This window comes from Chaetodon trifascialis, chromosome 12 (assembly GCF_039877785.1).
Source record: "Chaetodon trifascialis isolate fChaTrf1 chromosome 12, fChaTrf1.hap1, whole genome shotgun sequence".
Lineage (NCBI taxonomy): Eukaryota > Metazoa > Chordata > Actinopteri > Chaetodontiformes > Chaetodontidae > Chaetodon > Chaetodon trifascialis.
This window is the reverse complement of record NC_092067.1, coordinates 13,821,395-13,838,238: the sequence shown is the minus strand read 5'-3', so window position 1 is coordinate 13,838,238 and position 16,844 is coordinate 13,821,395. Positions and strand designations below refer to the sequence as shown.

At 42.5% G+C, this 16,844-nt stretch overlaps 1 protein-coding gene across 4 annotated transcripts in view; it reads left to right on the top strand.

The window, feature by feature from the left end:
• The window catches only part of osbpl6 (oxysterol binding protein-like 6), a 35,950-nt gene that overhangs the window by 14,199 nt on the left and 4,907 nt on the right, over positions 1-16,844 (top strand). The window contains exons 3-18 of one of the 4 annotated variants that reach the window (XM_070975504.1): positions 2,498-2,620; positions 3,012-3,065; positions 4,628-4,741; positions 4,842-5,012; positions 6,932-7,073; positions 7,206-7,309; positions 7,826-7,918; positions 8,964-9,132; positions 10,202-10,332; positions 12,300-12,407; positions 12,810-12,941; positions 13,864-13,951; positions 14,553-14,806; positions 15,277-15,414; positions 15,726-15,789; positions 15,930-16,008. In XM_070975504.1, coding sequence (XP_070831605.1) covers positions 2,498-2,620; positions 3,012-3,065; positions 4,628-4,741; positions 4,842-5,012; positions 6,932-7,073; positions 7,206-7,309; positions 7,826-7,918; positions 8,964-9,132; positions 10,202-10,332; positions 12,300-12,407; positions 12,810-12,941; positions 13,864-13,951; positions 14,553-14,806; positions 15,277-15,414; positions 15,726-15,789; positions 15,930-16,008 — 1,964 coding nt within the window. Of the gene's footprint in view, positions 1-2,497; positions 2,621-3,011; positions 3,066-4,627; positions 4,742-4,841; positions 5,013-6,928; positions 7,074-7,205; positions 7,310-7,825; positions 7,919-8,963; positions 9,133-10,201; positions 10,333-12,299; positions 12,408-12,809; positions 12,942-13,863; positions 13,952-14,552; positions 14,807-15,276; positions 15,415-15,725; positions 15,790-15,929; positions 16,009-16,844 lie in introns of all 4 variants that reach the window. The other 3 variants (XM_070975503.1, XM_070975505.1, XM_070975506.1) reach the window with 3 other exon arrangements.

Genomic DNA, 16,844 nt, shown 5'->3' with positions numbered 1-16,844 from the left:
TAATAGTGTGAAATAATAAAACTATTGCAGTCACAGCTGTTCTTAGCTTCTGCAGCTTTCCTCTCTAAGCTGTGGCTCAAAGTTGCTCAATAAAACAATTTTCTGGTCTTTGTTATGAGTAATAAATGACTCTGTAAACCCGCTTAGAGCTCCCTTGACAGATAAGAAGGATTAATCTGTTTCAGCATCTTATTACTCTTTTTATCACAGCATTATGTTTTATTGCAATGTGAAGTAGGAGATAAACTGAAATTGGTCATGTTGTGTCGATGCCGTGCAGCTCCTTAGAAAGGTCCAACTGCTTGTCTGTTGGAGAAGCAGATGTGTAAGAGAAACTTGTCATCAGAAGTGGGCTGGCGTACTGATATTTATAGTGCTGACGTAGCCTAAGGTGTCCCCAAGGACTGTTTGTCCTTTCTGCTGTCCAGGGAGACCTTAACTCTAATAGTCTGATTCATCGCAGCATTAAAAGATCTACTGTGCGATAGTGCTGCTGAGTGTCACTGCAGGTGGCGGATACCATTAGCTATGAAGCTGAAACAGGTGGACTCTAAGATTGACTTTGCTGATAGCTGCCGTTTCCTTCACATATAACCATGTTGTTCCACTGATATAATATGAGTCTTTTTTGAGGGAGACATGATGAAGAAAAGTACAAAGGCAAAAAAAACCCTAAATCAAGTGAGTTATCCACTATCAAACGGACAAGTTCAAGGAACAAACCTTTTTAAATCTTGACATAGTAAAGCAGACAGCCTCTTAGTCTGCCACAAGATCCTTCATTAAAGGAGTAAACTCACCAAGAGGGACCGGCTCATTCAGCTTTAAATTATTCTGCAGTGAGATCAATGAATGTGAGCAGAGTGCAGGAAATGACTTTGGCTTAATTCAGTTCTGTTTTCAGGGTCCAAAACTAGAGCAAATTCTCTGACTGGAGCAGTAATTTCCATATAAAGCAGTAGTTGGCGTATAGTTTGGTATTTACGTGGAGCCAGAGGTCATGTGGATCGTTCTCATGAGGAATTGATTAATTGTTGATTTATATTCTCGCTGATTGGATCTTAAAACAATGCCGTGGAAAGTGCATTGAATTGCAATATTTGTGGCATGATCCATTTTTTATTTAGTCTAGTATTGATTTATCAATTTAGAGCCACCTGAGAGTCCGGTTGTAATGCTGCAGATAACACGCAGGATGTTTGTGTAACAGGCTGCTGTGTTGTTTTCAGTTGTTCAACTGACAATGACGTAAGTGTTTGGAGCATGAGTGGACCGTTTCCTTTTACGATGCGGTTGCTTTGAATGGTGAAGTGCATTGTGCTAATGAAGTTGAGCTCCTCCACTTCCCCTGATGCACAGGGCCACTGAAAGGAGGTGAGAAACATGACCTCATTATCAGACAGATCTGTTTGCCTGGTCATTAGATTAAACAAGCGCTTGTCTCCTTTTGTTAAATGTCCTGCAAACCGAGGTCGGGTGTCGTAGCGCTCGCCCAGCGAGCTGTCTTGAAGGTCGCTTCACCACACTGTGCAGTGAGGAGCCACAGGCTGTTATTTGGCTTTTCCAGAGAGGCTCTTGCATGTTAAATTGTGGGTTTTGCCTTAAAGGCTTTGCCACTACTGATTCAAGTCTGAAATTAAAAACCTGACCTACTTTACCAGTATTACACTTAGTTGCATTAATATTTTACTCAATCTGATGGATAACTGCCCAAAAATAGACAACCACATATCATATTGAGATATTGCTTCAGAGAGGAGGCAACATTATGCTGTTTACAACAACAGTGGTAAACCATAATGCAGTGCAATCAGAAGATTAATATCACCGTTTCTTTCTCCAGCTACATGTTGAACACACAGATAAATACAGCTGCCAGCCTATTCCTAGTTAAAGCCACTGAAAAAATGTTTTCAAGTTGTAAATATTTCTCCATTACATTAAATATTAATGATCAACGACAGTTAAATTCTTGGGAGAAAAGTTGTTGGGGCCTGCTAACATAGAAGTGGATGAGACAGCTGAAGGCAAAGTAAACACATCAGTCACAAAATGCCAGACTGGCACACAAAATAACTTCTGGCCAGTACAGCAGGGTGGTGATGATCCTTATCTTTCCCCAGACATTTTGTGATCCCACCCCCCAGTGGGATCAACGGTGTGATATCTTACCTGTCCCTGCCTGACCCTGCTGTTCCTCTACTCCAGAGGCGTCACTTTGATTTACAGACCCACTTGCTGCAGGAAGAGCACAGTCAGGAGAAAGCTAATGGAGTGGAAATGCTGAGAGAGCAGGGGGAATATGAATGGGCCAGTTTTTCTTTCAACATGTCGTACAGAGGAAAAGAATTAAAAAGCGTAAAGTGTATTCCTGTTGTTTTCTTCTGTCTGTCATGACAGGAGCGTCTTTTCGTTTTAGTACAGCGTGTTTCTTTCTTATTCCGGAGGAGTGAATGGATTAGTTCTGACACCGCTCTGTATTTTTATTCCTCTCAAGGAGGCAGACAGCTGGGAGATCATCGAGGGCCTGAAAATCGGTCAGAGCAATGTCCAGAGGCCTGATAAACACGAGGGCTTTATGTTGAAGAAGCGGAAATGGCCCCTGAAAGGCTGGCACAAGGTACGATCCACAGGCAAAGCGAGACACGAGGAGAGCACATTCAAACACAGCCACTCCCGGGTTGTTAAGCAGTTTACGGTCTAGTAAAGTGCGATAGCTTGAAAGAACTTCCTCTTTTCATGCATCTTGCTTTACCCTCTTTGGGCCTCTTCCGCAAGCGCACTGGATATTTCCTTTGAAGTCACCACCGTCAGCATAACTGATGTTTTCTCAAAACACCGGTGGAAACCAGTCCCTGTTGTTGGCATATTTGATCTCACAGCAGCACAGTATGCACAGAACCAACATCCTAATTATGAGATAATAATAATACAAACAATGAAATCTATATTCAATGTCTGTCCTTCTTCTTATTTAAGCAACACTATTTTTGTGCTTATTTACTCTGCAGCGGTTCTTTGTTCTGGACAATGGTATCCTGAAGTACTCCAAGTCACCCATTGATGTAAGTAACCCTGACTATAACCCACAGGCAGAAACAGGGCAGCCTGGCCTGACATCAGCTCGACTTGGCAATGAGTCAGCAGAAACATCTGCAGCAGGGGTCATGGTGTTCATTGTGCTTCAGCACGGCATGTAACTTTGCACGAAAGCTGTACTTTTACGGACAAAACGGAAATGCAGCGCATGAAGAACTCCAAAAATCAGGGGATCACTTTTGCTGACTTTATTAACAAAGTCATCAGACCTTCATCCTGTGCCAGTGCTGCTGGCAGGGCTGCAGTTAGCTGGATGCTTCAGGCTCTTAACCAAGTACAGTGTTTCACATAGATGCAAACATATATAAGATCAGACACTGTAAATAAGTGGCTGCAGTGCAGTAAGCTTAACTGCATAATACTCTGTGGTGTAGATTGGAAAAACAAGATGTGTGTGTTTGCTTCAAATGACCTCAGTCAAAGTAAAGGTGCTCTCATACCTCGTTACAGATGTAAACTATATGTGCACTCCAAGATAAAGCAACATCCTCAAAGATGTCTAAATAGTTATAGATGCTTATAATAAGAGTTAACCTGGACACCAAAAATAATTTCTTTTGTGCTCATTGGATTAATAATAAGTGAATTCTTTTTACACACTATTGATTAGCGTGTAACATAACTGTTCAACACTAATGAATACCAGGATCATCTTCAGTGCCTAGCAGAGACAACAGCACAGTATATAGAAAACTTATATCCTGTGTCCTAATATCAGTTTTACTATTGTTTGTATGAAGTATAAGGACAAGACATGATGCCACCTACCATGACCCCCTTGTTTTCTTAATATTAAAAAAATAAAAATCCTAAAGATCAAAGATCTTCTCTTGCTTTGTCCAACCAACACTCCAAACCCCAAATATATTAATTTATATATATATATCATATAAGGCAAAGAAAGGAAGCAGATCTTTACAGATGAGAAGCTGGAAGCAGTGAATGATAACTTCTGCTTGGAAAATGACTTCAAAACAGTGGATCCCAAAAACGGACAGGTGAAACTAATCTGCAGTCACGAAGGCAGGAAGTAACATAAAATACGAGGAGAATCTCTTTCAACATAAAACAGGAAATGACTAAACTAAAACCCAAAGCCATGACACACATTCCTACAAGATGAGTTCAAGTGCCCTTTTATTAACATCATCACAATCATAAAAGTGGATATTGTTACAAGATCTAATGTTTCCTGGATTTGCTTTCATTTTTCATGCCATATACTAAGTAATTTTATTTATCTTCATTTTCATCCTACGTCTGGATAAACCACTGGAAATCCCTGATTAAAACAATGTAATGATTAGCAAAATAGCTGCCATTTAAACGTCTGTTCATCAAAAAACGGTGATCAGCAGCATGGGATTCTTCAGTTTCTTCAGACTTTAAGGTGTGAAATAAGCTTGTTGTAAACATAATTGAAGATAAAAAAAGGTGCTAAAAAATTCACAAACTGTAACCTCGAGTAAACTGTGCTTTGAGTAAACATGTGAACATTGTGAACATGTGTGTTTGTGTCTTACCTTAGATCCAAAAAGGCAAACTTCATGGCAGCATTGACGTGGGCCTTTCAGTCATGTCCATCAAGAAGAGGGCCCGTCGCATCGACCTGGACACTGAGGAGCATATCTATCACCTGAAGGTAACAGTGGTGGGAAGAGTCAATGCAGTCATCTCTGCTTTGATAAACGGGAGGTCAACAGATGACAGAGATAAAAGCTGTCTGTCTTCTTCCTCTTCAGGTCAAATCTCAAGACATCTTTGATGCCTGGGTGTCCAAGTTGCGTCATCACCGGCTTTACCGGCAGAACGAGATTGTGCGATCTCCCCGGGAGGCCACAATGCGAATGTTTCCTCCCCCAGCTGCCATTGAGTCCCCCCAACCTGCCTCGAGTGTGGTACGTGAAGCTAAGGTGAGCCCCTCCTGTCCCCCCATAGCACACACTGTGCTCGTAAATCATTTGGTTTATAATTCTAAAAGTAAATAGAAATATTTGTGCTAGGTTCAATGTTCAGCTGTCTCATTGTCAGTCCAAAGCCCGAAGATATTCTGACATTTGAGAATCTGGAGCAGTGTTTGACATTTGTGCTTGAAAACTGTTTTAAATGATAAATGACCAGAATTGGACAGAGATCTAAACCATAACATGACAGACTTTGATATTGATATGGGCCTTTCCAATCAGAACCGTCTGAGCATTTCTCATACTTCTGCAAGCTTTAAAGTCGACACTCTCTGCGCTCTGAGCAGAGTTTGATTACTTATTTAAGCAGGATATGTTGTGGGGGATGAGAATTTGCATAGTTCTTCTTTTACTGGAAACTGGGATAGAGCACCAAAATATCATCTAGAAGAGAGGAAGTAGAATCCAGTGAACATCCACAGTAACGACAGGAAGAGTGTATGGTCAGACATGAACGTGTTAGCTGACAGTTACATTTCCATACAAATACCGTTTTACTAAATATCCTGCGTTGTAACTACGCCCTTCATCTGCCCCCCTGTGTTATGTGGCTAATTGTTAGACTAATGGCTGTGAATGTTCAGTGCATTAATGTAATTGTATACAGATCATCAGGATAACTGAAAGGCTTCATTTGTCCAGACTGTTTTCAGTTTAATGTGAACCTGTGGTCCTTGTTGACGCGTCTGAACTGTTTGTAAATGTGAGGATGCGGGGTCTCCTTGCAGCGTGGCTCTGCGCTTCATGCAGGCCATTAGAGGTGATCGGTAGGATCTGGATTCAGAGCAGCTGGCTGCAGCCTGATGAGCTCACCCAGGAGAACATCTTAAATGAGAAGCTCCAGTCGCAGAGTCAGAATTCACTGCTGCATCAGAGGTTTGGGAGGACTGTGAAGGTCTCTCATAAATACTTCACGAAGCTTCAGCACGGCAGCGTTTGTTCTGCACATGCCCCTGAAAGCAGATGATACAACATGTTATTCTTCTCACAATTTGATTCAGCCTGCTGTATTTAATAAGCACACTCCCTGACATTTATTTTAAAGTTCAGATTCACCGCAGCTGTTGCAGGTGAGCGGAGTGACACGGTCAGGGGCACAGACGATCCGTACAGTATGGTACAAGGGACGCATTTAAATATGAGTTCTGTCTTTGTATCTAGAACAGTCCCGATCAGTCTGGTCTCAGTGAATTAAATTACAACAATTTTGATAAAGGCATTTATTAAGAACAAACAAAAATGTCAAATACAGCTTCTCAAATGGGATGATTCATCCCTTTTCTCATTTTTTTTATCACTGCAGCTTGAATTTATTTGGATTTTGGACCAATAATTGGATATGAAACATGAGTTTGGGATGTGGGGAATTGGTGATCAACATTTTCACTAGTTTCTAACATCTTTTGACCAGAGCTATTCACCACCCCCCTTTCTTGGCCTCATTAAATGAAAGGAGCCAACTTTGACTGACAGTTTGTAGATACAAAAGACACGCAGCTTCCCTGCTACAGTGAGAGCGACCAGAGCACAAGATTGACATTGCCGTATTTCTTATTTGACTGACACTTCTGCATAATGAGCACCTGTTTTTCTTTCTTCTCTGTCAAAAATAATGATAATCATCTTTGTAATGGTCATCTTGTAACTCAAAAAGCCATGTTAGTGTCTGAGAAAACGTTCTACCAAGCGCTGCTAGCATCATACCAATCTTGCTTTGTTGTTGTTTCCACATGAATCAGACACTTCTACCTTTCTTTGTGCTCTGGTCCCTTTTTTGTCTTTTAGACAAAACAATTAACTAGAAACATAATCTATCAATGAATCAACACTGGACAGTGACAAACGAATCAAATGTCACCCCACAGCAGGCCAAGCCGAGCAGCTTGCCGTGGCAGCCGGTGGCCCCCAGCAGCAGCAGCAACAGCAGCCTGCCGGCCTCCTACAGCAATGGCCAGAGCAAGGTGGTCGCTTGGCTGCAGGAGTCAGAGGAGATGGACAAGTGCGCAGAGGGTAAGTGCAGGGAACGGATCTGATTTCACAAAAATTGTAGATTAAATCATTGGTCTGGCTTTGCGATGCGTAAGCCCTCTGAACCCTGAGAGGAGGATTGATGACCGTTTCATGACACAATTTTGCTTTCAGAGCTCGCACGATGCCAGTCCAACCTGACTGAGCTGAGCCGGTTATTGCAGAGTCTGGAGATTCTACAAAGGACACAGTCAGCGCCCAACTTCACAGATATGCAGGTGAAAAAGACACACACACATTCAGAGAGCAGACAGCAGTTTAGTTAGTGTGTCATTTAGAGGTTTGTGTGTGTGTGTGTGTGTGTGTGTGTGTGTGTGTGTGTGTGTGTGTGTGTGTGTGTGTGTGTGTGTGTGTGTGTGTATGGGAGCCTGTGCTACTCAGGCAATGATGGAGGTGTGTCAGTTTAGGGAAAGAACAGTCTCTCAAAGCCCCAGAGGTCACCTTCATCAGCCGTCTAGACAGACGGAGTTCAGCCGTGCTCACAGAACACCTGCCAGCTTCTCTGACTGATCTCTTTCTATCAAATTCAAAATTTTGCTGATTTTAGTTTTTGGCTGAAATGCACTTTGTCATCTCGTTTGTCTGAATATTTTCTTTGCAACTCATTTGTGGGGAATGCTGTTTTTTGTTGCCATTTCACTGCAACTGATGTGCGTGTTAACTTTTGCTTTATTTGTGACGTGTTTGTCCTATTAACCACGTTCTGCATATTTTGATCCACGTGCACCACAAAGGCCAATTGTGTTGAATTGTCAAAGAAAGAAAAGCGCTTGAACAGAAGATGGAGAACAAAAAGTGTCGGCAAAGATGCAAAATTCCAGCTTCAGGTATCTCTTTTGTCAATTTTTGTTCTGCTAGATTAAGATGTGCACACACACACACACACACACACACACACACACACACACACACACACACACACACACACACACACACACACACACACACTCAGATATGCTGTATCTCTAATTAAAAATGTACTCAGACTACCTTAAAGCTACGATTCAGGTCACAGTGAAAAATGTCACCATGTTTTTCATTCAGTTAGGACACTATAGATTCATATATTAACATGTATTACACTTCGCTTGATTTCTTTGTTGAATTTAAATTTAATAGATAAAATGTAGTTCCCATAAAAAGTGCAGTAACTTAGTTGAAGTAGCTCACAGAGAGCCTGATGTAACCGAGAAGTCACATGTTTGATTCCTGTATGCGTCTGTCTGTTTAGTTAGTGTGAGAGTGAAATGTAAAAAAAATGTTTTAGCTTTTTTGTCTTTTTGTTCTTTAATCATTCTGCACTGCAGCTGCCACTTATTATTGTGGTGTGTCATGGCCTGTATAATGATTTTTCCATCTTTGCTATTTTTCCCTTATTTTGCATTACTCTGCGCTTGCTGAAAAGACTAAATGTGCTTTTATTCTCTGTTGCTTTTTTATTTTATTTTTTTAACCAACCAGTGTGTTAAAAGGGAATTCAAAAGCATTTTCCTCTCATGAATTGATTTGAGTATCATAGAATCTGAAGGCTTCTCAATAGTTAGAGATTTTTATGTTAGTTAAAGACAGCTGGACTTGGTGTTCATCCCAATAGTAATGATTTACTAGTTCTTGACATGTAATGACCTTGATGATTGAGAATCTTTGGAAATTTTACCTCATTTTCCTACAAAATAATTATCGGAAGGTAATGAGGAAAGACTGTCACTGCTCCTCAGCGTGACAAAATTAAATTGGCACCATTGCACTGTGCACTCAGGGATAACTATGCCTTATGGGGCACGGTTTGTTCTGGCTGTCAGACACACAGCATCATCGTCGTGCCTCTCAGCTGACTGACAGTGGTCGTCTGCGGTCGTCATCTCTCTGCAGGTCCCCCTGTCTGCCAGCATGTCCCCCGTCCGCCTTCACTCATCCAACCCCAACCTGTGTGCCGAGCTGGTGGACTTTCAGCCCCCTGTCTCCCGGCTGACAGACAGCGTAGAGTGTGCCAGTGACTACATTAAACTTCAGGAGGAATTCTGCACTATCGCCCAGAAAGGTAGGCGGACAGGCAGCATGCATGGCTGCTGCACCAGGGGCTATTAGGCGAGATATGTCCCAGTGTTTTTCCTTTCATACGTAGATCACACATTCACGGAAGTTTTAAATAAATCAAACTTATTCAATAATAAGCTAAAGGTTAACAGTGAAATTATGAAACAAACTGCCATTTCTTAACATCCATCACAGTTCTAAGATTGACTTCCAGGTTCAACTTTGAGCAACCGTACTTGCCATAATTGTGCACAGAGTTTTTCAGCAAGAGATTAGTAACAACATTACAGATGTGCTCATTATCAGTTTTACTTACAAATAAAATAGCTGATCAACTTACTGCCTGTTTGTTGCCTTGTTGGACTTGTTAAAGTGATGTTGGCATTTTCCCAGATATCAACTATTAACTCAGTAAACACATAACATTATCATAACCGCTGCAGCTGGTGCAAACTTGGACTGTCTTCTTAAATTACAGGTTTTTGTCAATTGCTTAAGTACACTTCCTGAACACTGGTACAGTTTGCGCTGAAATGATCAAGAAATTAGTCACTTGACAGAAAATTAATCCAGACGATTATTTAGATAATCAGTCTATTCAATAATGCATTCCAAAGGTTTGCTTGTTCCAGCTTCTTATGTGTGAGGATACATTACAGTAAGTTTAAACTTGACACTTCTTCTCAACGATTTGAGGAAGTCACCTCGGGGGTTTAAGCACTGCTTTCACTATTTTAAGACATTCTAGACTGAGCAAACAAATCAGTTAACATGAAAACTGATAAACTGAGTAGTTGTTGCAGCCTTAGTTAATTCTTAATTCTTGAAACAATTAGAGCATTATTTACTTGAACTTAGTGTGGGGAACAACACTTCATTCGTGAATCATTACCTGAGATACACACATAATGCAAATCACTAGAGAAGTCATTCATGTTCCTATTAACGTGCTGAAAATAAACATGTTTCGACGGTAATGTTTTTCATTTGAGGATTGTGACAAAGCAACTAAGAGAAAAATGACCTGTACGGTGTAAACAGTGCTAACTTCCTCTTGTCCCGTCCCTGTGCAGTCCACTCTCTGCTGAAGTCGGCCTTCAACACAGTGGCCATAGAGAAAGAAAAGATCAAACAGATTCTGTCTGACCAGGAGCAGTCAGACCAGTCGGCCCAGATCAACTCTCTCAGGAAGTCTCTGTCACAGGTAACGAGCCATCTTCAACCATTACCCACGATGCCTCTTTCTACCATTTGTTAGGGTTAGTTAATCTCCGCCGTTTCTCATATTGGGCTACTTCACATTCATAACGCTAAGTGTGATTCTGTTTCAACGTATAATTACCAGGAGCGATCAGGACATTACTGGGGAAATGAACTCAGTAATTTGAGCGATGTGTCTTTGGTGTCTTAAAAGTCAAACCCATTTTGTAGTTGTCATGTTAGAAGATAAGCTGGGCTGTCAGATGAAACACACAAGCTGCAGTTTATTCCATGCAGTGTCTGTAATGGCCATTTAAGATGGTGTGTGGAGATGAGAGCATGGGCGAGTGAGCAGTGAAAGTTCAATCATCTTTTTCCATATTAATTGGTGAGAGAGGGAAATGCAGTTCATTAACTCTGCTCCTCGGGGCTGTCTCTCTACTCCAGTGATTTAATTGGACTGTTCCTCTGCTAGCAGTTGACATCATTTTAGTGAAATGTTTCTACTGCTTTTTGCCCATTTTGTTCCTAATTGGATGCTTGTGTGACAATGTTTTCATAGGCCTGAGGTCAGGCTTTTATGGCAAAGCTCTGCAGGAAGTTGATAGTCAGGAGTCATGGTTTGTTATATCAACAGCTGCTGATGTCAGCACTTTTAGTCTCTGCGGGGAATTAGTGAGTGTTTTTCTTTTTTGCTTTTCATATTTTATTTTCGTACACATTTGCTTAAGGTGGCGATAATCAATATTTTTACATGAAAAATGGATCACATGACTACTAGCATGTGAAAGGGGTCGTTCGTAATGAGGAACCTGCAGAGGATTACTGCTCGACTCTGCAGTACCCATCAGCTCTTGGTTTTGGTTGTTTTTGTCAGCAGTAGGCAGCTGTTTTCAAGAAAAAAAGCTCAGGTGAGCCCACTGTACACCACCTGCCCAGCAGTGAGCTGACGAACAAAGTGAAGCTTTTAGCAACTTAAGAGCCAGATATTTCCTCAAGGAATTGGTGAGGACCAAAAACAGAGCTTACAGAAGACTGACTTACATTCATCAGGCGGCCAGAAACATGACTCCCAATAAACGCTCGTGTTTCTCCGTTAATGCTGGATGTGTGAACAGGCAACTAATCACCAGAGCATCTCTTTGATATCTCCCACGTTGCCGAACAATCAGTTAATGTTGGGGAGTTTTTGGTCATTGCAGTCATTCCTCATGTCCACACTGGCTGTAAAAAGACACCTTCTTAAAAGGCTTTAGTATTCTTAAATTAGTCAAAGTAGTAACTTCACCCCGGCACTCAGTACTCAAAAGGGGAGTTTCATGCTAAAATGACCGTAACTTTAGAAGATATTCACTTGGCGCTCATTTGGCTAACCCAGACTTCTGAAGCCTCATATTAGCTGCAGCTACCCTTTATGCATTCTTGCACAGAATGAGGGCTTTGGCTTTTGACCCCATCTTTTACAGTGTAATTGCTTTAGTAAGGGATCTTTTCACTGCTGGTCGGAAAGGAGGAATGACAGCAGCTAATATTTTGAGAGTGTTAAGGTAGCCTTGAAAAAGATCCAGAGCAATGCTCTTTTTATTATATTAAAGTCTTTCAAGCTATATATATGTCCAGTGAATCAAACACCATTCACGCCTGCCCAACAAACAGAAAAACTACAAAAAACAGCCAAAATGATTAACATATTTGTCTGTCATATTCCAAAAAAGTAAATGAAGCAAAGTCAGTGTACTCCCTTACAGTGAAAATGGCCCTTAGAGCAAATTTTTCTCCAGGTGTAGTGGAGAAGCCAATTGGTCCAGCTGCTGGTTAAAACCAGGCGGACAAACATGTCTTTGAAAGCTTTCTGTACGTTGCAAGGTCACACAAACCTCTCCTTTAAGTGAAGCAAACAGTTGAACCTACTATTGTTTAGATATGAACTTAAAATTTAATGTGGAAAATACCACATTTTTCATTATTTAGGCCCTGTCCCAAAACGCAGAACTTCGAACCCGACTCAACCGCATCCACTCTGAATCTGTCCTGACTGAACAAGTTGTCAGTGTGAACATCATCTCCACGCCTGATGAGGTAGGTCACTGTGGTCAGCCTGTCTCTGACAGAGCTTATTTCTGACTCTTACATTGATAAAACAACAAGGCTTCCAGCGCTGGCCCGCTAGTTGTAGTGTTTGCCTCCTGCGTTTGTCAATTGCATTATTGATTCCTGTCCCTATATATTGATGGTCTTTCCGGTATGCCTTGGCAGGTAAGCTGAAAGGATCATTATTCTATGCAGAACCTGACATCAAGGTTAATGGAAAAAATGACTAATTAGAAACGGATGGGAGCTCGCCCTCTGGCAAGGATACACATGCTGCAAAATGAAGTCGGTGCTGTCTTCTGGTGGTGTTTGTATTTGTTCAGGTCTGTTTTGGCTCTTCAACCTGTCATCATAGCATCATCTCATGTGTTTGCATGTGTTTGCCTGCAGGCCGGGGAACAGATGGGGATCCCTCTGACTCAGCAGGCCTCTAATGAGAGCCGACTCTCCATGTCGGAGTCCGTCTCTGAGTTCTTTGATGCCCAGGAAGTGCTTCTGTCAGCCAGCTCGTCGGAGAATGAGGTAAAACAGAGGACAAGAGAGAAACTGCTGCACAGCTTTGAGGGAGGATGTGCCGAGAGGAGCGGGTTTTTAGAGGAGCTAGATCAAGAAGGGGGTTAAACTAGCCCTGCTGCTGGGAAGCCAGATAAAACGTCACTGTGATTGCTTTGTGTGGAGCTGGAGTTAGTCAGCAATTAATGAGGGTGGCATGAAAAGCTGAGATAGCGTATAACAGAAACTCAAACAAAGTCAGGCGCAGGGGAGGGCTTCTTTTCAATCTGCCCCTGAGACTTAATCCCTCAGTTGTGTCTCAGAATCTCCTCTCCTGTCTGTTCCTCGTGATTTGTAGCTCCTAGCTTTGTTGGAAAGGCAGTCGGTACGATGCTTTCCTCTCTTTTAGCTCCTGTGAACACCCTGCTCCAAATATATGTGGTCTCTGAAGAGTCATTAAGCATTGTAGCTCCCCAGGCATGCATTGAGCCACGTTGAAGGATTACTCACCAAGGAAATTCATTAAGTCGGAGGGTTGATGAATTTCAGGTCTGAATGGGCCTGAATCGGCAGGTCCATTCAAACCTGCGTTACACTGTTGGCAAACCTTCACCAGCAGAGGATATTACAGCAATATGCTCCTCTTTGGCGTCGTCAATGGCCTCATTGTGTTTGCTATATATAAAGTATGAAAATGCTGCAGTGTCTCGTCTCATGATTACTGCAGTGGGACAGATAGCCGAAGACTGCTGCAGTTTGCTAGCCACTGGCAAGCTGCAGTGACTCTGTGTGTGTGTGTGTGTGTGTGTGTGTGTGTGTGTGTGTGTGTGTGTGTGTGTGAGAGAGAGAGAGAGAGAGAGAGAGAGACACTCAGGCCGTCTGCTGTTCTGATCAGTTTGTGTTGTACTCTAATGCACTGACTCACTCCGCTCTGTACCTGTTTTCCTCACAGGGCTCAGACGATGAGTCATATGTCAGCGATGTGAGCGATAACATTTCAGAGGACAACGCCAGTGTGACTGATAACGTCTCTAGACAAAGTAGGTCCAATCCCGCACCGCCGCCGGCCTACGCCAAACACCCGAATTTCCCTAGTAGAGAAATTTAATAAAGGAGGGGACCCCACTCAGTGGATCAACTGTGCTTCCTCTACAACATCCTCACACACACACACACACACACACACACACACACACACACACACACACACACACACGTACGATTCTGGGAAGCTAATTTATCAGTCTGGACTTCGCAGTGTTGCTTCATTCCGACATTGTGAAAGCTATCGGTGTAAGCAGGGATGGGATCGCATCCAAACCACACAGCAATATGTCGCATCTCATGATGATGAAAACCCTCCTATAGTCTGACAGTGTGGGGAAAAAACAGGCATTAGTGATATTATTTCAAGATGACTGACATATATGTGGATGGCGTCAAGAGTAAATGAAGGAAATTCAAGACCCACTGTCACCCACTGTGTATCTGATGTTGTGAACCCTGACCTGACAGTAAGTTAGTTGACAGTGATATTTACCAAGCCAACATCAGCATACATTGTACAGACTATTAAGTTGGAATTCAACCATCTTTGCTTGAAAAGCTAATGAGGTTAATGAGGTGTTATTCTCTTCCCAGTGGCCAATGGAGACTTTGCTGGCAGTGCCTTCCGTAATGGGCGGCGCACCTGCCTGCCAGCGCCATGTCCTGACACCAGCAACATCAACCTCTGGAACATCTTGAGAAACAACATCGGCAAGGACTTGTCCAAAGTGTCCATGCCTGTGGAGCTCAACGAGCCCCTCAACACCCTGCAGCGCATGTGTGAAGAGCTGGAGTACAGCGAGCTGCTGGACAAGGCTGCTGAGACCGAGGATCCCTTTGAACGCATGGTGAGGAAGCCGACGGTCACGAGCGGTCTGTCACATCACATGCTCATCAGGTCAGGCGTTAACGTCTGAAGAGCGTGCCGACCCCTCGTTGCTGTTTATAAAGCAATTCGAAGTTTTGCTTTTGTTCAGTAGATGCTGAATTCTGCAGCTGAGGATGCTCAAGTTGACTTTCAGAAACACATGTCAAACGCCTGCTGTATTTCTGTGTCTGTCACACCTGTATTTACTTATATATGAGGTGACATTTCCAGTTACAAACCAGCATAAACAGCCTCGCTCAGTCATGCCTGCGAGGCGGTAGTGCGCTTCGGTGCAGCCGCCGACCTTGGATCCTCCTATTTTTATCTGTTTTCTGTCCTTTTGAGAGTGCCCACTGCATGCTAATGCTGCGTTCGTGACAAAGCCTGCTAATACGATCCCGCTAATCCGCTCCTGTGTATGTTGGCTATGTTGTTTTGACTCCCTGACAGGCTCTCGTCGCTGCGTTTGCCGTCTCAGGCTACTCATCCACTTACTACAGAGCAGGAAGTAAGCCATTCAACCCGCTACTCGGAGAGACATATGAATGTATTCGGGAAGACAAGGGCTTCTGTTTTTTCTCGGAGCAGGTATGTCTGCGCTATGATGTCAAGTGCATTTAAATATGACGTTTTAATCACGGATTAGTCTGGTGGTTATTCATATGTATTTGGTGGATAAAATTTCTAAAAAAAACAGTCTAAGACACAAAATGCTGTCACAGATTTCAAGAGCTGGAACCTGATAAATAACTAATCAGTGATCAAACATGAATTTTCTGCCAATCAGTGGGTTAACTCATTGTTTCAGCTCTACAGTACAGTCAAAAAGTGTCCTCTGTTTGACTCAGACGGAGACAACAACAGCTGTCACACTGTTTTTGTTTGATCTTGTCTCAAAGGTGAGCCACCACCCTCCCATCTCCGCCTGCCACTGTGACTCGAAGAACTTCACCTTCTGGCAAGGTGGGTAACGCACCTAATTAGTGAGGGCTTCCTCTCATGGGGACTGCCAGTCTTGTTTAGCCTCTTTAATATCCAGCTGAAAGTTAACTGATTAGAAATAGCTTTCTGTTTATTGCATTATGTCTGGTTTTGCTTTTCAGATGTGAGATGGAAAAACAAGTTCTGGGGGAAGTCGATGGAGATTTTACCGATTGGGACTGTGAATCTCATGATTCCCAGGTAACTTTGATCCTGCTGCTTTGCCTACTGATTAAACCTAAAGCCAATCAAAGCATTGATCATCTCAGCTGGCAAGTGGTACTGATGCTGCGTTCATGTCATATCAGAGTTATTGTAACTATCACCTCTGACTGATAAGTAGCATTTTAAAATACACTGTGGTGGACTGGTGAGCTGGAGTGATTAAATGAATGAACTTACAACAGGTAAACTTTTTCTAACTGTGACATATATCCCAAACAAGTCCGTCATTCAAGATAATTAACCACAAATTTAATGGATGGGGTGTTACATTGACAGCACAGTATTCTCAACCCTCACATGATTAACTCTGTGATCATACAGCCGGCTGCAGCTGTCCAATGACGTGGACACTCGATAGGAAATCTTTGTCATCTCTACCATCCATCTCATATAACATGAACGTGGTGTGAGTATCCTGTGACTACATCCTGGATAAAGACACCAAGGTCCTGCCTGCTCAGTCACTGGGCCAGATCAGTCTATGGGTGCTTTCACACCTGTGGTCTGCTTCATTTGGTCCACACCAAGTGAAAAAATTGATGCATTTTAGTGCTGGTTCAGTTCCTGTTCACACTGACAAACCACGAGGAGCGACAGACTGAGAGGTAACTCGCTGATTGGACAGTTTTGGTTTTTGTCGTCCTGCATCGTCATGACCCACCCAGGGGGGAAATCAAATTCAGGTCACTGGAAGAAGTTTATGCAGCACTTTAAAGCTTCTGATGATTTGCACATTTATGCTTTTTGGTGTCACAGAGAGCTCGCAAAGAAATTACTGATTCTAAGCATTATTAGTATCATGAGACTGCAAA